This window comes from Pipistrellus hanaki, assembly GCF_964339955.1.
Source record: "Pipistrellus hanaki genome assembly, chromosome: 15".
Classification (NCBI taxonomy): Eukaryota; Metazoa; Chordata; class Mammalia; order Chiroptera; family Vespertilionidae; genus Pipistrellus; species Pipistrellus hanaki.
This window is the reverse complement of record NC_140517.1, coordinates 21,277,564-21,299,886: the sequence shown is the minus strand read 5'-3', so window position 1 is coordinate 21,299,886 and position 22,323 is coordinate 21,277,564. Positions and strand designations below refer to the sequence as shown.

The following is a 22,323-nucleotide window of genomic DNA, read 5'->3' as shown; positions in this document are numbered from 1 at the left end:
AGCCAGGGGAAGGAAGGCCTACTCTTGCATGAATTTCATGCATCAGGCCTCTAGTCTGGTTTAAAAATGCTCAATGTATATTAGCTATTACCATTATTATTGGTAATAACGTAACATGTTTACATAAGTAAGCGATCATTTTTTGCATAATGTTTGGTTTCCTGTAACCTGGGTTCCCCTAAAAAAGCTGGCTGTTTAAGTCCTATGGGTCCTGGTTCACCTCCCCCCACCACGTCCAACAGACACAACCTGCCCTCCCGGCAGGGAGGACCAGGCCGCCTCTTCCCTCCACCTGGCCCCACAGAGAGAACAAATCCTACTCACTGTGGACTTGGAGGGCAGTGTTAGCCTGGTGGGCCCGCCTTTTCTTTGCTGCAACAGAAACCACGCTGATTATGACCCATTCTCTCCCGAGTTTCCTCCCTGCGTCCCGCCTCTCCTATGTTCCCAGGGGCAGACCCGAGACAAGGTTTGAGCAAAGGCTGTTTATTCAAAAGGTGCTCCCAGAATCAGGGAGTAGGGAAGGGAGTCCATAAAGGCCCCTAATGGAAGGTGCTGCTATCAACCCAGCTGCCCCGGGGACCTCTGGGAAGTGGTGGAGGAGCCACGCCCCAGAGCCACCCCTCCTGAGCAGCGAGAGAAGGCCTTTGCATACCCTCTCCCACCAGTCACTGGCCGAGGGCTCCTCCAGGGGACAGGGGGGCATGACCACCCCGCCACTTCTGCTCTGCAGTGCAAACATGTGGACTGAGAGCTGTTTGGCCAAGAGATGTGCTGGCATTTGAAAGCCAAGGCCCAGTCCCTGAAGTGGGAGGTGGAGATGGGGTGGGGGCCGGTGAGCAGATAGTGACTGCCATGCATGGCTCTGGGGATGAGACAGGAGGTCGTTGGGCCAGGACTTGAATATGCTGTGTGCCTGTGGGCACTGGCTTGACCTCTCTGTGCTCTCTGATGATCTGGAGAGTGGTGGGTGCTAATCATGATCTTTGGGTCTAGAGGGGGATCTGATGAGACAAGAGGTCCCCACAGGTGCAGAGGTCCCCGGGCTCTGCCCCCTGCACCCCGAGCTCTTGCTGGCCAGCCTAGCTATGGGCTCACCAGCTCCTTCAGCTCCCGCTGCCGGTCGCACAGCTGCTCATACATGCGCTTCCCCACACCGGTACTCTCCAGGGTTGAGATGATCTGCAGCTGGGTGTCGTTGTTGTCGATGATGTTGTACTCCAGCATCAAGCACAGGATCTGCCGAGAGATGGGGAGCATGTTACCATCGGCTGCAACTCCGGACGGGCCCTCCCTGGAGGGGCAGAGGCAAGCAGCGAGTCCCAAAAGCCCAGTGTGCCCTGAAAAGGGGGCGTCTCTCAATAAGCTCAATACACCCCTTCTACCCTAAGGGCCTTATTTTGAAAGTCAACAGCCCGCCCTCCCGCTGTGTGACACTGGAAATCACCTGCCCCAGCTTCCCACCTGCACAATGGGTGTTGGTGTCCGCCCAGCTGAGCGCACAGCAGCAGGCTTTTAGTAAACGCACACAAAACAATGCACACCAGGCCCAAGGACAGGACACCTCTTTCTATCCCTGGTTCCTGCCCCCATGCTGAGCACACAGCAGGTGCTCAGACATGCTCCCTGAGCTGGAGCCTGGGGACCTGTGCCTCGGGCAGCTGCACACCCACCTCCCCTCCCAGGCCCCCCTGCCCGGACCCACAGGCTGCAGTCCTGCCTGAGACCCCCTTTCCTCTCTCACTCGCCCAGGAGAGCCAGCCCGGCCCTCACGCCACTGCTCCTGCTCTCCCCTCTCCCCACACAAGGCACTCAGGACTAAGCTCCAAGCTCCTCACCAGGACCTGCGGGCATCAGGCTCTTCCCGCGTGTCCGCCCGTATCCCGAGCCCCTTGCCCTGGGCTCATTCTGTCCTAGGGCCTGGCCTCCCCTCTTCTCCCCCCGAGCCTCCTGCCGCGGGCCTTGGTGGGAGAAGAGGGGAGCAAGGCTCCGCTCCTGCCTCTTGCTAACTCCGCTTTGGTCCTCAAGTCTCACCATCCCTCCCCCTTGCCTGGGACGCTCTTCCTCTGAGTGAAGTCTAACCCCGTCCCCTTGACTGCAGCCCTGCCTTGGGGACTGACTACAGGGGTGTGAGTGGCAGTGATGCCGCCTGACTTCTGAGGCTGAGCTGGGAAGCGGCATGGCTCTGGCTGGCCTCTCTCTGTGCAGCGGCTCTGGGGACTGTGGGGGAGACAGAGGAGCAGGGAGGTGACATGGGGGCTGTGACTGGGCGTGCTCCTTGGTGAGCCGGAGCCCTCCTACCACAGGCTGCTGCGTGGAGAGAGGCCCGGGAGCTGGGCCGGTGGAGTCCTATTAGGCCAGAGGCCTTGGAGGTGAGCCAGCCCCTGATCGGACTGTGACCCCATGGGAGGCGCAGAGTGAGAACAGCTGAGTCCAGTCACCCCAAGCTCAGTGAGCAATAGAAAGGTAATTATTGTTCGAGCCCCACTTGGGTTGGTTTGTTTTGCAGCAACAAACGGAGCAGACACTCCTGAGTCTCTAGGCGATGCCCATCACAGGTGAAAGGAAGAAACAGGTGGACCAGGCCTCCTGCCCGCAGAGCTCCGAAGGCTGGGACTGCACCTGCCGGGCCTGCCCCTGTGTCCCCAGCTCCCAGCTGCCCCTGTGTCCTTGTGCTCAGAGCTCCATCCACAAGGACAGGGCGGGATGGCTCCTCACCTCCACCATGGTCTGGTTGCCCCTCAGCGCCAGGAGCATGCAGGGTCCCAGCTTGTTTTCCGCCAGGGAGAGCAGGAATTTTTTGGTCTTGTAACAGGAGCCCATGAGGATGTGCACCTGTGGGGAGAGATGGCCCGGGTGAAGGGGCTGTGGCTGAGGTGCCTGCTTCCGTGTGGGAAGGTTTGTGAAACGAGAAGACACTGATCAGACCACGTCCTGTCTGGACAGAGAGATCCAACCTGATCACCAGCCCCCCAGGGGCTTTCAAAAGACCCCTCCCTGGAACGTGCTCCCACGTGGGTGAACCTCGAGGACACACAAGGACAATCCGAGGGTTCCCCTCCCAGGAGGGATCCAGAGCAGTTAGAGACAGAAACGGATGGCAGGCCGGACTGGATGGGGTAGCAGCCCAGTGGGAAGATGGAAGCTCTGGAGAAGGATGGTGGTGACAGCTGCACAACAGTGTGAATGCCTTCATGCCACTCAACAATGCTCCTAAAAAAGGTCAAACAGCCAACTTCCTATCACATATTCTCTGCTGACGTTCGGTCCTCTGGGTCAGCACTGGTGAACCTGGCAGAAGCCCCCGGGCAGTCCTCGCTCAGGGTGCCCGGCCTCACGGGACAGGGGATGGTACAGAGTCCCGCCTCCCCTTCCTAAGTCCTCTGGAAGCCCCAAAGGTACTGTGCATCATCACCTGCCCCAGGAATGCAATTGGCAAATTCTGCTTCACCCTGGGTTAGAGGTGGAGCAGCCATTATGCTTCTTTCTGGTTCCTGGAGACGGGGCCTAAGGGCTGGGCCCCAACACTCGTTTGCTCTCCCTGACTTCACACAACAGTCAGTGCCCATCATGGTTGGAAACGGTGGCCTAATCAAAGGGACAACCTTCTTTGCGTGTGTATCTGTGGAAATGACACCTTGCCATCCCAGGGGCTGCCTGCTTCCTTCCTTCCCAAGTATATTTTTTCCGCTCCATCATTAACAGCTCTGCCAGCTCCCTGAAGTCTCTCTCACACAGGGGTGGGGACCACGGGGTGTTGCCATGGTGAAGCTGTGACGTCAGAGGAGCCGCAGGGAGAGGTGAGAGGAGGTGCAGGCAGGCAGGGCCAGCACTTCCAGGATGCACAGCGCACTCCAAAGGGATGTAAGGAGTGGAGAGAGTGTGTAAGAAAAATGACCTAAAGATAAGCCCTTTTCTAGAAAGTTCCAGGGGTGGCACCTGGCGGAGTTGTCACTGCAGGATCTCAGCTGGGCTCACTGTGAGCCTCATGAGCGCTCGCCTGCGGAACTGTCGCCCAGCGGACATGGGACTAACCACAGCCCTCCCTTCCGAGCACTGCTGCGCCCTGCCCCTGCCCCCGCTATCACGCCCAATCCCCCGGGAAACATCAAAAGACTACACCACACTCCCTGTTTCACAGACGACGAAGCTGAAGCCAGAGAGGCAGGTTACCAGCCAAGGTCATCACGCTAATGCGTAGCAGCACTGCCTTCCAACCTGGCCTGGCTGACACTCTCACTGTCTCAGGCTTGGGAACAACTGAGGTGGCCAGTCATCCGAAGGAGCATCTGGCCTGAGAGATGGAGCCTGTGCTCCTCTCAGGAGCCGGACACTCTGCCACTGGAAGGAGGGGCCGGCTCTGACAGCCTGGGCCTGGGTTAGGGGAGGACGAGAAGTCGGAAGGCCTGTGTGACCTCTGCACCTCTGAGCCTATCTCCACATGGATGTGACTAAGGGCTAGGGTTGCTGTGAGGATTAAGAGGCATGCACGTGAGGTGTCTGGCACAGTGCACAAAGGCACCAGTCACCACGGTGCAGTTCACGGTCTGGTGACCTCACACCCCAAGTCTCCTTCAGCTCCCGACCTGGGCCTCCACTGCAGGATGCGATGAGCTGGCGGACCCCGGTGCCTCCTACAATCCCTTGCGCTCAGGCCCTGGACTTAACATGGCAACCACGATGAACGTGTGGGCCTGGGCTGCTGACCTCGTCTTCAGCCCCCTCGTCTGTAAATGGGGTGACAGCGTCACCTTGCACCGCTGAGTGAGATGAGTGGGGCAGAGTTCAGGCCCCTAGCTGGTGCCGGCTTGGGCAGGAAAGGAGTGACAGCTGCTCCCCTGCCCCATCTTCACCAGCCTCACACTAGCCTGGAAACCCCGGGGTGGCCCAGTGGCTCGGGCAGCTCTGCTTCACCGCGAGAGGTGACCCCCACATACCATGCTGGCGAACAGCTCCCCATCGTCGTCGCAGGCCACCCCTCCGGGGCTGTAGAGCTGAAACCAGCCGTCCTTGCCGGCCCGCACGCTCAGCAGGCAGGAGTGCACCTGTGGGAGGGAAGGCACGGGGTCAGTGCCACACAGACCGACCCTAACGCTGAACCGCAATCTACACGCACGGGAAGGCCTTGCGCAAGTCCTGCAGTGACACTGTTCGGTCAGTGACCCGGCCTTCAACTAAATCCCAATCAGGCTCAGGACTGCTTTTGGATCAGGGCTTAGAATCATGGTGCTTTGGAACTAGATCTTTCTAGAATCTAGATCCTTCTGGACCTAGGCTTTACAGCATGGCCTGAGGAGAGTATATTCAGGCTCCATCAATAGCTTGCTCTCTCCTCTGCAGCCCGAAACCCGTGTGCACAGAGGAGACAGACCACTCCACATTCGGAAACTCATGCACATGGAGGAGTGGCCTCAGCTTCTCTGGGTAGGGCCAGCACCCTGCTGTCTCCGCAGCCCTGTTTGGCCTAGTGTGCCTACTGCAGAGCTGATTACTGCACAGGCTCTACAGCCAGATTCCCTGGGTTCGAATCCTGCTCAGCCTGTACCAATTGCATGACCCTGGGGATGGAACTCAACCTCAGTTTTCTCACCTCTGAAAGGGGGTAATTTTGATGTAAAATGAGGATAAATAGAGCCTACTGGCAGGGTTATGAGGATTAAGTGAGAACACGTGTGTCTGAGACAGGGTGAGCATGTTTATGTACAGGGCAAGGAGCCTTTGTCAACTGCTATGAATGCCCATAGGTGACAAGGAGGCCCTGGATGGAGCCTGCTGGAGCCCTGACGGCCGGGCTGGGAGGAGAAAGGCCTTACCTCTTGTCGTGGGTCCTCGGCGAACCTCTGAATCACGTACTTCAGTTCCCTGGAAGAGACAGGTGGGGACAGTCATGCCCAGGGTCCGGGCTTAGGTGGACGAGGACGGGTCTGAGGGGAGCCAGCCCAGAGGAGCTGGCGGGAGGAGGAAACTCCTGCATGGGCCTGCATGGGTGTGGAAGAACTTCCCAGAGGAGCCTGGCTGCCTCCCAGAATGCAGGTGACGGAGGGAGGGCTGGCCGCTGGGATGACCTTGGGACAGAGGGCACTTGAGCTAGAAGAAGGTAACGAGGGCGCTGCCCAAATACTCACTTGGTGAACTTCTCGTGCGCGAGGGCTCTGCAACAAAAACAAAGGGAGAGTGTGGTTAGCAGGGAGCTTCTGGAGCAGGGCAACCATCCAGAGTTCTTCCTCTGGGGATGGTAGGCCCTATGACTGACTCGAAGAATGGACAGGAAGCTGGAAGGAAGCACCGACATATTGTCCCTACTTGAAGCTGCAAAACAAAGCCTGCTTTGATGAGTGAGCAGACTGAGCCCCACGCCCCCCAGCCGCCCCAGACCCACCCTGTGGCTGGATGCGTGTGGCTTGTGTGTCTGCACGTGGACACCAGGACCCAGGGGTGATCGTTAGGTGTTCGCACTAATTAAGGTGCGCACCAGGGCGGCGTTTGGGGATGTTCTCCAGGCGAATTGCATCATGGGCCCACTGTCAAGTGTGTCCCTTGGGCTGTGGGGCCGGTGGATGCAGCCAATGACGCCACTGCTCTTGGAGACCAGCGGCTCTCAGGAGTCAGATTTCTCTGGTCTCAGGTCCCGGGGGCCCCTGGGGACCAGCCCAGCCAGCAAATGGGGCAATTACTGAGTGTAATGTCCCCCTCAGAGAGCCACATTTCATAAACACGGGCTCGCTAATCGGCTCCAGAGAGCCCGGCTGCCTCCGGAGGCCTGGCTCCTCCCCGCCGATTGAAAGAGACCTGGAGGCATTTCAGAGGCTGGTTATTCAACACTTCTCCTCTCAGGCCATCCCCCTCAGCAGTTGTCTCCCTATTTTGCTGTGATAAATTCATTACAAGGAGTGGGGCCAGAGCCGGCTAGAGAGGCAGAGGGTCTGTTTCTGGTCAACTCACTGTGGACATAATGGACATAAGAGAGCTTTTGGCATGTCACTGTATGACATGTAAAGTGACTCCACATGCTTTTTTATGTTTTTACCATGGCCTCAGAGAGACGAGGCAGGTATTACGGTTCCCATCTGATGCATAATCAAGATCATTAACTTTATTGCATGAAGGCACGGTGGGGACAGCTTTTTGCACTCTCAACTCAGTGAATCCTAACAATGCAATGAGGGGATCTCCCCATTTTTCCAGGGGGAACTCTCCAAGGGTCTGGAAGCTGAGAACCACATCTCCATCTCCGCTATCCCATCCACAGTGTTCCCAGAGGGCCTGTGGGAACAGGACTGGCCCCCTTAGGGACTCAGCGGATGGCTCAGGGTTTCCTCACAGGTGGGTGGTGGGCGTGGGACTTACTCTTTGGGGAATGGAATGGGTTGAAGCAAGCTGGCCAGAGACGGTCTCCAGTCATCGTAGTCAGACCTAAAATGAGAAGGAGTGAGGTCAGGCTTGGTCTGGAAGGGCGAGGTTTGCAGCAGGCTGTCACGGATGGCCACAGACCGGGTGAGTCTGGCAGAGGCTCAGATGGCACCAACTCTGCTCTGACATCTCAGTGAGCAGGGAGCTGGGACAGCATCTGGTGGCTACAGCATGGCTGTGAGGCCTGGTGGACAGAACTGGTCCAGGGGCCTCTTTATGGCAGTCGAAGGGACTGGCCATTCGCTCACCAGAATCTCCTCCCTCCTGGCTTGGAACTCAGGCCACGAGGTCACTGTACCATCTTTTGAACTATCAGGGGTGTTATGGGCTGAAATGTACCCCCTACACATTCATATGGTGCAGTCCTAATGCCCCAGCTCCTCGGAACCCAACTGTATTGGGAGACAGGGCCCTTAAAGAGGTGACTAAGGTAAATGAGGTCACAGGGTAGGTCCCTTATAAGAGGACGTGAGGACACAGACACTTGGGATGACCATCGACAGGCCAAGGAAAGAGTTCTCAGAGGAAACCAACCCTGCCCACACCTGGATTTCACAGCTCCAGCCTCCAGAACTGGGAGAAAATAAATGCCTCTTGTTTAAGCCGCCAGTCTGTGTAAATTTGTTATGGAAGCTTGGGCAGACTAATACAGGCTAATACAAGGGTGATTAGGTTGGGAATACAAAGTCATTCTCATCTTTGATTAACCAGAACTGACTGATTCACAAAAAATAAAAATTATAGTCTATTTATTTGTTGTTTGGGTCAACCCTCCTGAAATATTGGATACTACTAGTCTGTGTCCAGATAACAACTTAAAAAACAGTTATTGTTAATAGCGATTATAACACCAATGGTAGTAGTAATAATAAAAATACTGAAAAAATAAGAACAGCTACGACTTTGTCAATACATTGGACATGCACTTTGCGTATGCCAAAAGCTTTACCTCTGTTCATTAACTCTTCACAAAATTATGATTATATGTAATTTGTATATATTTATACAATTAATATGCTGTTATTATAGAGCAGTGTTTCCCAAACTTCTCTCATGATGAGAATCACCTGGTGGAGTTGTTAAACCACAGATTCCTGAATCCCAACTAAGAAGTGCTAAACTAGAATTTTTTGGAACATATAGGTAAAAATGTATAGTTAACTTAGTGCTCTGTCTTAGAGGCTGCTCCCCTCCCACCAGCACAGCTTCTTAAAGAAGCGGCTCCTTCTGCCAACTCCCAGAGAAGCCGGGAGGGTCAGGAAACGTGGAGAACGGCAGCGCCTCAGCCTGAGGACAGATAGGCCTTCCCAGGCCCCAGAGCGTTTGCACTGCCAGGTTCTGACCCCATAACTCCTTCATGTTAAATTTAGTGTTTCTCAACCTTCTTTTCATCTGGTACCCTCTGTCCCCTGTCAAGCCCCCCCCCCCCCCGCATCCCCCCCGCCCCAAGGAGCGCCCCCCCCCCCCTTAATCCTGACCTGAGGACATAATTTTTATTGATTTGAGAGAGAGATATATCGATTGGTTGCCTCCTGTATTTGACCAGACAGGGAACCAAATCAGCAACCCTTTGGTGTATGGGACAAAGCTCCAATCAACTGAGCCACCCAGTCAGGGCCCAAGGAGCTTTCTTGATGAATCCTCCTCTTTGTTCTCCAACACACTGTGTATGTTTATGTGGTATTTGTTCACCTGAGCTTTAGACCAAAGAAGAGTGAGAACTGGTATTTGCCCCCACCACCAAGGGATGGTTTCACTAACTCCCAAGAGCTTTCCCACCCCACCTTCTCCAAACACATGGTGATCAAGTGTCCACCTTCGGAACCCAGCCACACCCTGCAGGGCTCGGAGGAAAGACTCAAACGCCGGACATGCAGGGGAGAATTCCTCCAAAAGCCTGTTTGCCTGAGCTGTGGCCCACAGTGCTGCTGGCTGGGGGGGTTACCAAGCGCCTACCAGGCTGTGTGCTGGGCAGGAACTTGCTTGCTTAATCCTCATATCAGGCACTAAAGGATGAGCGAGAATCACACCTGCTTTACAGGTGAGAGAACGAGACCCTGAGCACCTCAGTGACCATCTGAGTTCAGGCAAATAGGAAGCACGGGGCAAGGGTTCCGTGGATCCCAGTGCCCAAGGCTGGGCATACGCTCTGTGCCACCCATGGGTGGCTGGGCACAGGTGCTCAGAGGCCTGTCAGACGCACATCAGGACATAGAGCCTCCTTCTGGGGGAAGGGTCACATTTTTGCAGGAATCCCTTCCCTCGCAACACCCACCTGCCACTGATTGACCCTCGGTTTCCAGAAAACCTAAAAGTAATAGCAAACATTGTGGATATACACATGGATCAGGCCAGGTGTTCCTCCCAGAGGCCTGGCCCCAGGCCACAGATAAGAAAACTGAGTCCCAGTGAGCTCAAGACCCTAGTCCCTGCATCTACCTGTGAAGAAAGGCCATTTCCCGTTATCAAAAAGGCACTCACTAGTTTTCCTTTTTCTTTAAAATAATGAAATATGTTCTTTGCAAAATGCCATCAATGCAGAAAACTCGAAGGCGACGTTAATCCCTCGTCATCTGTGTGGGTGTGGTGCCAGTGTGTGGGCACACGCTGGGCTCCATCAGGGCGATGACACAGCCCGGCCCAGGGCTCACTTCGGGATGGAAAGGGATGTTGACAAGCCTGTCCCCTGTTCCCAGGTGCTAAGCTCAGTGGGAGGCGGAGGCCAGGGGTCTGGAAGGAAGCCCTCTCCCTCCTTCGTCTCTCCAGCCTGGAGCTTGGCCTCCTTATGGCTCACACGGGATCAGGGAAGAGTGTAAGAGGGGGAGGAAAGGAGGGAGGCAGACCCTTCCTTCCTTGCCCCTGCCCAGTCCAGCCCAGCCCAGCTCCAAGTCTGCTCCAAAGTCCGGGTCCGACCAGCTTGAGCATGTGCAATGGGTATGCTGGGCAGAGACTGGGAGGCTAGGTGCCCGGGGGCTGGCCAGGCCCAAGGACTGGAGAGCAAAGCACCTGCCATGAGCATCTGGAGAGCAGCACCAGCCTCAGGCTTGGCGAGTCGGGCAGGCCGGGGATGGGAGGGAGAGCGGCAGGCCTATGAGCAGCCTGACTACCCACTCCCAGAAGCAGACAAGACAGTGGGGCCTTCCGACAGCTTCAGGCTCCAGGCACCCAACATTCACTCATGTTAATGGGGCCAGGCTAGCTCCAGATCCCCACTTACAGATGAGACAGGATTTCTAAGCTCTCAACCAACCCCTTCCCTGAACCGAACTCCTGGAGTCTCTTCTCAGCAGAGCTGCGGCATCTGGCTGGGGTGGTTCACGGAGCAGATTATGCTGGGTGATGTACCACCTTTCCCATGTCCCCTCCTGGCACCTGCCTTCTACTTCTAGTTACACCTCTCCGTCATTAGGAAACACCCCCCCCCCCCCCTTTATCCGAATTTTTTCCCAACAGCCCCCAACGGCTGGGGCATCTCCCAGCTGACCTCCGGACTGCAGGCATCTTTTAAAACCCAGGTTTTTGCAAAACTAACTATCCCGAGTTGAGCTGATCAAAAAGCGCAGACCTGTGCCCCTCTCCCTCACGATGGCTGCTCCCTGCTCTTCCTGTCTGTGGCCTCCGTGTGGCCAGCAGTTTCCCACTCCTTCTCACCGGTGGGCGGTGTCATTGCCTTCAGCAGCTGCTGCCACTAGATTCAGAGGGAGCAGCTGGGAACCCGGCATCTAGCAGAGCCTGGCCAGCCGAGGTGAGCAATAAATGCTCAATAAAGGAGTGCATAAACAGATGGATAAATACATGAATCGTATGCAGGTGCCCAGCTGGCTAAGAGCTGGACTCCAAACCACCAAAGACCCAGCTGCTCTGTCAGCTCACGAGTCCATGTTCTCTGTCAGACCACCCAGCCTGGGCCTCACAAGGGGATATTTTCAGGAGCAACCTTGACCTGCGTGGGGAATAGTCCTCCTTTTCAAGGGTCCCCAGGGAACTTTTTGAGGCTTACGTTCCTTTCAGAGGTGTGAAATTCTAACGATGTGTGGGCTTTCCTACACATAACCAAGGCCGGGGCCTGTGTTATGTGTGTGAGTGAGGGGTAGTGGGGGAGGGAGAGGCGTGATACTCACACTTGGGGACCAGCAGTGCCTGGTCTGATGAATAGGGCTGACAAACTGGGCCAAGGTGCTAAGCCTGGCTTCCTTTGCCCCCACCATGCCCTCTTAAGACCCCTCAGTTCCAATTAGAGCCTCCCCTTTCATTTCTTACACGTTAACTCTCATTCAGGGAGCACCCCTATAACAGCAGTCCTCTCTTATCAAGAACCAGCCGGCAAGGTCCCATGCCACTAAATTCTTAGAGCAGCTCCCAGAGAAAGATACCCATTTCACAGACCAGTACACTGAGGGCAAGAGGAGTCAAGAATGCTGCACAATCACCAGCAGATTGCCATGCATGCATTCCCTAAGTCCCCAGACGCATGCTTCTTGCCATCAATGAGCCTTGAATGCCATATTGGTATTTTTTTTCCTCTCAAAGTGTCGTTAAATCAACGATGCATTTTACTCTCAATAGTGTCTTAAAATAGAGGAAACCCAGCTGTACTCAGGAAGTGTAGTAACGCCCATCTGCCTGGTGTCTACACTTGCAAGGCGCCCAGAGCCATGCCCTCCACCCGTCTACTGCCCCGTGGCAGCTGTGACTCGGAGAAGAAGAGCTACTTGCCCAGGTCACAAGCTAATGCTGATATCTCTGTGGCCTTTGAGCCCAGCACACTGGCTCTGAACCTGCGCTCTTTCCCATGTTCCCCATGCTGTCGTGCTCTGGGGTGCGAGGGCGTGGGGGGGCCCAGCGTGTCCCAGGCCCTCCAGGGGGCCAGTGACTCAAGCAGGCAGCAGAGATGGAGAAGGCAAGCTGCTTGGAAAAGAGTAAGCAAGCCCACCCTGTGTTCTGAACCCCCTCCCGCCCCCATGGTAACCCTGCCTTGTGGAGACAGCAGGCGGAGGTAAGGCTGCTCTGTGCATTGGTCAGAACACCTCCGGCTCCCAGCGGGCAGCCCCTGACCGGGCCCCTGACCCCCGCCGCGCCTTGGCAGCTGGGCCATGCGGGCAGGCAGGAGGTCTGGAAGCAGATCAGGAAGAACAGAGTCCTCATTCATGAGCATGTTTACGAAAAAGGAAAAAAAATGTGTGTGAACTGCATGATGAAACTCAAACCCTTAGTGCTTAATGTGAGCCAGGGCCCGAGCCAGCAGAAGGCCTGGGAGTCCAGGTGCCTGTGGCAGCCAGCCAGAGGCAGGCCGGGAGGAGAGCAGGGCCATCTCTGGCCTGGGGGCCCTGCCTCAACCGGGCGAGGAGGATAAGAGGGCCGTGACCGGCGAGTCTCTCGGAGGGCGGAACACACTCCTGCAAGAAAGTGGGGCATGTTCTAGGACAGTGGTCAGCAAACTCATTAGTCAACAGAGCCAAATATCAATAGTACAACGACTGAAATTTCTTTGGAGAGCCAAATTTTTTAAACTTAAACTTCTTCTAATGCCACTTCTTCAAAATAGACTGGCCCAGGCCATGGTATTTTGTGGAAGAGCCACACTCAAGGGGCCAAAGAGCTGCAGTTTGCCGATCACAGTTCCAGGAGATCTCTGAGCAGAATCTGGAAATTTCCTTCGACGTGTGTGTGTGTGTGTGTGTGTGTGTGTGTGTGTGTGTATTGTCGCTAGATGTGGCTGTGCCCTCACTGGCCCCTTCGGCTAGGACCACAGTGAGGCGGGAGCTGACCCCAGGAGGCCTCACTCTCCTCTCTCAGGGCCTAGATAGGAGAGGAAGTGTCTGCGATGCAGCATCCACAGTTTCCTTTCCAACCACACAAAGCCTGATGTGTGTAGGTATGTACATGTGTGTGGACACGTGTGTGCGTGTGTTCACCTTCACAGACACAACAAGCCCTGATTGGAGAGCTCGGGCACCTCCTAGGCCCCCCAGACTAGCTCTTGGCTCAGCAGGCATGGCAGGCTGCTTCCACCCTCCGGGCCTTGTGCACCCTCCAGGCAGCAACACGTTCACCAGAGGCTGAACCTGTGCTGCAGAGCCTGCAGCTGCCTTAGAGACCCCGTCAGCCCTGACGAGCCCCCAGAGCCAGGGGCCTGGTGCCCAGACTTCAGACAGTGCCATATGCCCTCCCCCAACCCCTTTGAAAAGCCCACCACCCCACTGACTGCACCTGGCAATGCCAACCTCTGGACTTGGTCCTGAGGGGCCGAGCTCTGTTCTGAGGGTCAGGGCTGTGGGAGCGAGCGGCGAGGCATCTGCTGGAGTCTCCCGCCAAGCTGGCCGTGGGACCACAGAGCCAGGCCAGGTCCCTTCACCTGGGGACCGAGGAACTGGGGCATGAATTTGAGAGGAGTCTGTGTGGTGGAACTAGAAAGACTCATAAGGGTCAAAGATACAGATCCCCACTGTAGAGTCACAGTGCTGAGGCTCAGGGAGGGTAGGGAGAGACCTGAAACACCCAGCACAGGCCTGGTCCCTGGCTCCGTCTGAGCTTTTCCCACCAGCCAGGACTGCACAGGGCCTGATCCGCAGGTGCCTCCCTGCCTGCCCATGAGAGCTCACGGGGAAGAGTGTGGTCCTCAGCACAACCCCAGGGGCGCTTCCGAAAGATATGCCCTTTACAGAAGACTGCTATGTATGCACACACACAACCATACCGACACCCACATCACCCCCACCTCCCCCAAATAAAGCAGACAACCACACTGAGCACACAGGCATGCACAGATCGCACAACACAAACACACGCTGGCTCATGGACACACCTGCATTCACACACAGAGAAACACACACTGTAACTTGTGTACAAACACTCATACCCACATGTGTGCACTCATAACCACTCATGCATAAAAGCAGCACAGTGACTAGATACACCCACACTGTACACTTAAATACACACAGTGAGCCCAACCTCATCAACTGTTCAGGCAATCACACACATGCTGTTGCACCACACACCCAAAGCCATTCCCATATTTAAAGACACACAAACTCAGAATGAGCGCACACCTTACACAATGTGCAGAGGTTCAGACTTATAGCCACACTTGGCACCCATGAGCTCACGCACATGTATGTTTGTGCACGTACCTATTCATGTGCCCAGACACTCCAGCATACATGTATACATACCTAAAATGTGTGCCCTCATACTTTGCATATGTGCACCCACCCTCATACTTTGCATACTATGTGCACTCACGCTCATGTGTACCCACACCCCAACTCAAGTATGCACACTAAGCATGCCCACACCTTGCACGCCTCGAGTCAGTGAATACAGACGACAAAAAGCCAAGTCCCCTCCCTCATCCCACCGGTGACATGTAGAAGGGACACTCACAGCAGCTTGAGGATTTCCACGTAGCAGCCGAGCGTGCGGTCAGCCTGGGGACCCAGCTCGATGCTCATGGTGCTGCAGGCAGGGCTGACCATGAGGCAGTCGATGAGGTTGGGCTCACTGTCGTTGCCTGCGCTGGCCGTCAGCGCCGGCTTGGCAGTGCTGGTGTGCTCCACCTCCACGTGGATCTCACTGGAGGCCACGACCACCGACTTGAGCCGTGCCTCGGACAGCGTGGCTTCCTGAGACACCAGGTCCGGGCTGGGGTGCAGAAGGCGCAGAGGTAAGGTGGGCTTCCGGTCGCAGGGCTGCTGGCAGCCGTTCCGGATCTCCTTCAGGCTTGGGGAATTGTCGCGGCTGGGGGGAGAGAGGAGAGGCCATGAGAGTGCAAGTGGTGTCACGTGGCCCTGGAGCCCTAACAGCTGTGAGCTATAAGACCAGCGAGCACTTCTGACCAGACAGCTCCAGCGAGCTCAATGCCCCTGAGCCCCCACGGCCCCATCACGGGCCAGGTGAGAAAGCTCAGCCTCCACTCGTCACCTGGGAACCCTCTTCAAGGGGATCTCAAACCCCAGAATCCCAAACTCCTGGGGCCCGCAGGTCCCTCCTGTCTGCAGCAGTCCCCCTTGCAGCACCTCCAAACACCATGTGCAAGGTGTTAACTGAGAAAAGGCTCCATGCATCACTGATGTCATTTGTTTGGAAAATGCTGGGCCAAACACAATGAAATCGGTGCCTTGAAGCGGGTGAAGCACCTCTTCCCTGGCAGCTTCCAAGCATGACCAGGAGGCACACCTGATGGAAGGTAACTCCAGCAACGGGTTTCCATTGGTTCCCCTGGGCTGGCACAGTGCTAAGTGCAACCACAAAGACTGTGTCTGGCAATACAATCTCCATGTTACAGGTGAGAAAAGCGCCAGAGGTCAAATGACCTATGCTTGACCACAGGGCTCCTAAGAGGAAGGGGCTGGGATTTGATACCATGGTGGCTTCCAAGATCCCATATAATCCCGTGCAGGTCCCCCTCCTCCCTGAAGTTTTCTCTGATTTCTTCCACCTGCCACACCCACCCTGTCTTTGAATTAGAGCTTTCCATCCCTGGCTGGACACCAGTGTCCCCTGAGGCACATCTAAACATCCCGAAGCCCAATCAGATCAGAACTCCTTGAGCTTTTAGGCAGACTCAGAGCACAACGGTATGGTCACAAACAGCCCGTGCAGTCCCTGCCTGAATGTGCCATGCGCCTGTGCCCCGTACTTCCAAAGATGCATGTCCTCTTCGTGCACAAGGACTGGACTGAGCGCAGAACTTGAACCCGACGCACACGGAGGGCCTGCACTTATCCAGCACGTGCCATGAGCCAGGCCTGAGCTGAGCCCACCAAGGATGCTTGATAAATGCACTGTAAACTTTGCTGGGGGAAAACAAACGCCATGGGCTGAAGTCCGAAAATTCTATGGTTGTTGGAAAACTGTGTGTGGTCTGTGGGGGGAGGGCAGCGTAACTATCTCTATGGGTTCAGAGCTAATTTGCTGCTCAAATGCGCAACACTCCATTTCCCTTGGTTTGCCTTTGCCGGGATTTAGGAGAGGATTTTCAAGGCTGTTGGCACAGAGGGTGATTTTCCAGTGAGCCATGCTAACCTGGGTCAAGTTGTCTGCTCTGTGTGAGTACATCACGTACCACTGGGAGCACTGCGGATGGGCTCTGAGCACATCACGGAGTTTTATCTTCCAGGGACTGGCCCACAGGGTGGGATGGACCTGAGCCCGGAAAAGGTCTCCCAGGATTGTGACCCTTGGGTAGTTTCCTGGGGGAACTAATGACATCACTTGGAACCCAAACCACTGTGGGCTCTTGAGGGGGTACGTGTGTTCTAATAACTCTGTGCCTCCACCCTGAGAACCTGGTTATAATCACCGTTCGTGACTCCTCCAAGGTCATGCTTGCCCCTCTCGTCTGGCAGCGGCTGCACGAGGGGAATTTGGAAGCTGACATCTCATCAAGCCCCTTCTTAACTGAAAGCCCATTAGCAATGCCAATGCTCTCTGAATAAAAACTCTGCAACTGAAACGCAGGCACAGCTCTGCCACTCAACGAGTGGTCCCCGGCCAGCAGCATCCGTATTGCTGGGAGCCTGCTAGACAAGCTGAGTCTCAGGCCTGCCCCACACCTGCTGCGTCTGCACCTGCACTTAACACACAACCCCCAGGAGCAGCTCAGCACAGGAGGTTTGAGCAGCCAGCAGTCCATGGCCAGCCTCCTTCCCCAACATCATCTTTTGCTTCTCTTCCTTTCCCTTTCTCTGCTGCAGTCACGGTTCCCTTCTCTTCCTCCTCTGCTGTGGCCCTTCATCTTTAGGGTGGAGCAGGTCACCGGAGGAGCTTGCCAAGCAAGCAGATTCCTGGGCTCGAGCCCAAGGTGGGACATCAGGCATCTGCTTTTTAAAGAAGCAGTTCAGGGGATCCTGAAGCAGGTGGTTAACCACAGGTAGACAATGACTAATGATGACTTCACCTGCTCTGCCAGGCCTTTGCACACTCTGTTCTCTCTGACTGCATCACCTCACCCTGCCTCTTACTTAGTTAACAGCTAGGAGGCCTCAACTTAAATATCACCTGCTGAAGGATCCCTTCCTCACCTCTCCTGGTGCGCGCGCACAAAGTGACCACTTCATGCTCTTCCTGCTTCCTGGGGTGGCCTGAGTTTGAAAAGCACGCAGATCAGATTGGGTCCAGAGGTCAGGGTGAGCACCACTCTGTACATAGGGACGCTGGGACGTGCACTACCCTCTGGCCCTCTTCTTTACGTGATATAACACGTTGCAGGGTATACACGGGCACTTGGGAATGGTCAGCATGGCATCTTCATGTTCGGATCTCAAGGGCACTGTCACCTCTCTCTGAACAAGGTAGACATGGTCCCCTTTAAATGTCAGGACCTGGGGCTGAGGACATTAAAAATAGCCATCCTCCCTTCTTAAGCCCTGCCATACAACACACCCCCTTACTGAGGTTCTTTTGCGGCCCCTTCCCCAAGAACTCCAGTGCAGTGTTCGCTTAGAAGCCCATGGACAGGTTTTCAGGGACAGAGGGTCTCCACTGCCTTTTCCTTAAGGGCTGATATACATTCCTGCTGGATCCCGAAACACTTGGTGCCCCTGGAGCGGTGCTGTGTGCCACCTGATCAACTAGACCAGGTGGCGGCAGCCAATGCTATATCTGCCCTGCACATCATACCCTCTCCAGTGACCTCAGAGGTCACTGTGAAAAGTTTTACACAAATAGATGGCATTTGCGTCATTGCACCCCAAGAGTGATCCTCACTTACGGAAGCCTGGGAGCTGGTAAATAACTACAGTGGTGGCGTCACCCCCAGAGGAGTAACTCTGAGACTGTTCCCTGAAGTCTCCCAGGATGTCCAGTGGGGAATGCACAGTAGCCCGCAGTGGTCACCTGCTTACTAACACAGGTCTGGTTTCTACTATCTGTCCTCTCGCCAGTGCTTCCTGGGGTTCACAAATACTTGCACACATTCGCATAGGGGGCACACAACTCCCCATGCACACCCCCACATGTGCGCACACATTCTCCCTCACACACGTATATGAATACACACTCATGCTCCAATGTGTCACGCATGCCAGGTGGTGAGAAATATTCAGAATAAAACACTTGCTCCCAATGCCTAGTCAACACAACAGCCTTCAGATGCCGGTACTGAATCTCAGTGTTTGTTTTTCCAGCAAATCCCGGTTCTGGGCTCTGGAATCAGTGAGCACACGGGATCTGGCAAACACCCTGGAGGCTGGCCTGGTGAAAGCCACTCCACCTCCCAGGGCTGGTCAGGTATGTACAGGCCACCGTCCTTGGTGACCCGCCCTCTCACTGTCCCCACCCTGAGGTGGTAACCCCAGCCCTTCCCGTGGCGACGGTGACTGACCTGTTGATGAACTCTTCATAGCAGGAATAGATGGCAGCCAGGCACACGGCCACCAGGTTGGGCAGGACCCGGGGGTGAGGGCAGTGCCCTGTGGGGCCGTGCATGCTGGAAGAGAGCAGAGGACAGGGTGAGAGGTGGCTGCAGGAGTGGCACCATGGCTGGGAGGCGGGGGGAGGCCAGGCACAGTTTGAGGCGGTCATGGGGGTGCACGCTGAGCCTTTTGCTGGGGAGCTGGCAATAGCGGGATTGGGTCCTGGTTCTGCCATGTGCAGGCAGCAGAGAACCAAGGTCCACCTGTGAGCTCTGGATCCCTGTGCCTGGGTTCAATCCAGCTGAGCGGTCTTGGCATATTGCTTAACTCTCCACTCTGTTTACTTAGCTATAAAGTGGGGACTACAGTCCCCTCCTTACTGGGTAACAACAAAAACCCAATTTTCTAAATCATGGGAAGACTTAGCATAAAGTGGCCATGCGGCCTGGTCAGGCACATTTATGCCGGGGGGGAGGGGGGGTGTCCTGAAATCTTTATTCATAACACCTCACTTCACTCTCAGAAGTGTCCTGCTTTGGAAGAAAAATTAGAATGGTCACCCTGACCTGGCATGGGGTCTGAAACACAGTTGCTAAGGCCTCGGTAGATGCAGCAATTGTTTTTAATCATGGGTATCTCTGTGCCTCAGTTTTTTAACCTGTAAAATGGGACAGTTTGGGTCCTGGAGATAATACCTGTAACATTCCTGGAAAGTTACTGTGGCCACTGGGACTAACCTAAAAAACTCTGCAAATCTTAGCTGGATGCTTTAAAGCAGAGGTTCCCAAACTTGTTTGTGCCGTAGACCCCTTGCCATGTTTTTTGGTTTTGGGTAGACCCCCTACTTACCTGATATTGATTTTTTTGTAAATTTCTAACTATAGTGAAGTTTAGTGTTAAAATTTAATAAAAAATAATATACCTACTTTTCTCCGGCATTCTCAAACAAAATAACACTGATTCACTATAATTTGTATGATAAACTACCAGTTTATATTTTTTTAAATATTTTCTCAGCACTTTCCTATTCAAGATTCAGGAAACGAATGAACGTATTTTTCTCACATTCATATTTATAGAGTGACGAATTGAACAAGTCGGTGCAAGTTCGCGAAGCTTTGAGACAAAAATTGGCAAGAATGTTTACTGCGCGTATGCTTGTAACAAGATGATACTGGTATATCATTATGTGCAGGTTTTTATCCTACAACTTACACAATTTTATAAACATATATAATAAATTTTTTACTTCATAGGTACTTTTATAAATAATTTATATGTTTTTATATTATAAGATAATATGATGTAAGTAAATAGGTACTATCAGTGTATGTTGAGATCCACTATCGTGGACCCCCATTTTCATTTCATGGACCCCCAAATTTTTTTTTCGCTGACGTAGACCCCTTGCAGGTTGTCATAGACCCCCTGGGGGTCGATATAGACCACTTTAGGAATCACTGCTTTAAAGAGACCTTGGAGTCACTCCAACTCTGGCAGAGGGAATGTCATTTGCGTTTTTGAAATGCTTTGTGATGGCAGGTGAGTATATTTAGGAAGAATGCAACTTCAGAACTGGATTACCCAGGATATTTTGATTTTTAAAAAAAATAAGAAGAGTCATGACAGTGGCCACTAATGGTCCCATCACATTTATGCCTTATTCTTAGTGTTTGCGTATTAGGTCACCAAAGCCCTCAACTGGATGGAGTGGGTATTGCGGTTCTCATTTACAGATTAGGAAACTGAGGCACGGAGAAAAATATTTAAGAATCAAAGCAAAAGTAACTCCCCCATTCGAACCCTAGAAGGGAGTAAGAATCGGAATACTTGGCTTCCCTTTAGCCAAGTTTGGGAGGAAGCTGTTCAAGTCCCCGGAGGTGACTCTCGGGGCCGCAGGGGGTAATTTCCTACACGCCGGGCAGTGCAGCCCAGGGATGTGGGACCGTGGAAACGCTCCTATTCCTCAGGACATTCCCACTTCCTGAGTTCCCACTGAGCAGCAGGCACGCTAGGGGCTTCCGCATGCATCGTCCTATTTGATCACACAATCCCCGTGTGGAGGACACGGGATCAGAGAGGTACAGCAATTGGCTCAATGCCGCGCAGTAAGTAAGCGCCTGAGACCAGGTGGTCAGGAGGATCCAGGAGACCCTCGCAGAAGAGTAGACGCTCCTGGGGAGGGCCTGGTTCTGGGCTGGCTCACAGGCCGGGGGAGGGGTCGGCTGGTAGACCCACCTCTGAATGAACTTCTTCACCACTTCCATCCCTGCGTTGAGCTCGTTCAAGGCAAGGATGTACTCCTGAGTAAACAGCCTCAGTCGCGGGCACTTCCCAAAGTCCTGCGGAGAATGGAGGATAGGATTGGGACTCGCTGAAGAAGAGGCAGGAGACCAGCAGGGGCGGTGGGAGCCACTCTGCCCGGAGCCACTGGTGCAGAAAGCAGCTAGGAAATACCAGCCACCATCCCTTTCTAGAAAGCACTATATTCACATTTTCTCTTCAAAAACTTGTCCCCGTGACACTCATGCTTACACCTGTGATGGCTGACAATAGAGAACATGCCTGTCCTGTGATAGGCAGGTTACCAGCATGTGTAGTCACCCGTGTGGTGGGCAGGGTCGGCATGCCACACAGACATGGTCGGCAAACAGCCACATGGCCTCCCTGTGCAGGGCCACGAGGGACTGCAGACACGAAGCCAGGCCTCCCAGCACGCCTGGGAGGCAGCAGATGAGATGTCTCTCCTGCAGCCCCTGCCGGCTTCTGTGCCTGCTTCCCCTGGGTTCCCACCCGATGCCACTCAGAACAGCAGAGTCAGGAGATGCCCAATCTGGGGCCATCCATTCGGGGGTCGCTTTGGGACTTCTTGGGGTTAGGAAGGAGGCAAATGTGGTGTTCAGACATACTCAATGAGGAGACAGCTTCTCATGAGAGGACAGAGGCGGCCCGGACACCAGGTGTGGCCCCCGGTGGGGAGGGTTGCAGTCCAGGGCTCCTCGGGGGGCTCCCCCTCCTCTTGGCTGACCCTAACCACCCACTGCGCTCCACACTAAACAAGAGTGACCGATGACTTTGGCTAAAAAAAGCCACCCTCAAAGGCACATGGGATCCAAAAGGCAGATCACGCAGAAGGATGAGGTCAAAAAGGCTGATGGGACAAGTAAGTGTGTGTGTGGAATGGGGAGTGTGGGAGAGGTGTGTGTGTGTGAGAGATATAAGTGTGAGAGGAGATGTGTGTGTGAGAGACGTAAGTGTGAGGAGATGTGTGTGTGAGAGACATAAGTGTGAGAATAGGGGTGTGTGTGAGAGACATAAGTGTGAGAAGAGGTGTGTGTGTGAGAGAGATATAAGTGTGAGAGGAAGTGTGGGAGAGATGTGGGGTGTGAAAGAGATAAGTGTGAGAGAAGGTGTATGCTATAGATATGGGGTGTGAGAGGAGGTGTGTGTGAGAGACATGAGATATGAGAGGGTGCGTGTGTGAGAGACGTGGGGTGTGAGAGGAGATGTGTGTAAGAGATGTGAGTGTAGGAGTGGTCTGTGTGTGGGGGAGAGG

The 22,323-nt window shown here is 54.4% G+C and overlaps 1 protein-coding gene across 1 annotated transcript in view; it reads right to left on the bottom strand.

Moving 5' to 3' along the window:
- Nucleotides 1–22,323, bottom strand: part of CMIP (c-Maf inducing protein) — a 224,214-nt gene that overhangs the window by 7,193 nt on the left and 194,698 nt on the right. Inside the window, exons 8-17 of the mRNA XM_084905562.1 lie at nucleotides 21,006–21,109; nucleotides 18,737–18,841; nucleotides 14,797–15,150; nucleotides 7,348–7,413; nucleotides 6,126–6,152; nucleotides 5,814–5,862; nucleotides 4,938–5,045; nucleotides 2,719–2,835; nucleotides 1,099–1,239; nucleotides 325–372 (exon numbers count right to left, since the gene is read on the bottom strand). Coding sequence (XP_084761688.1) covers nucleotides 325–372; nucleotides 1,099–1,239; nucleotides 2,719–2,835; nucleotides 4,938–5,045; nucleotides 5,814–5,862; nucleotides 6,126–6,152; nucleotides 7,348–7,413; nucleotides 14,797–15,150; nucleotides 18,737–18,841; nucleotides 21,006–21,109 — 1,119 coding nt within the window. The remainder of the gene's footprint in view (nucleotides 1–324; nucleotides 373–1,098; nucleotides 1,240–2,718; nucleotides 2,836–4,937; nucleotides 5,046–5,813; nucleotides 5,863–6,125; nucleotides 6,153–7,347; nucleotides 7,414–14,796; nucleotides 15,151–18,736; nucleotides 18,842–21,005; nucleotides 21,110–22,323) is intronic.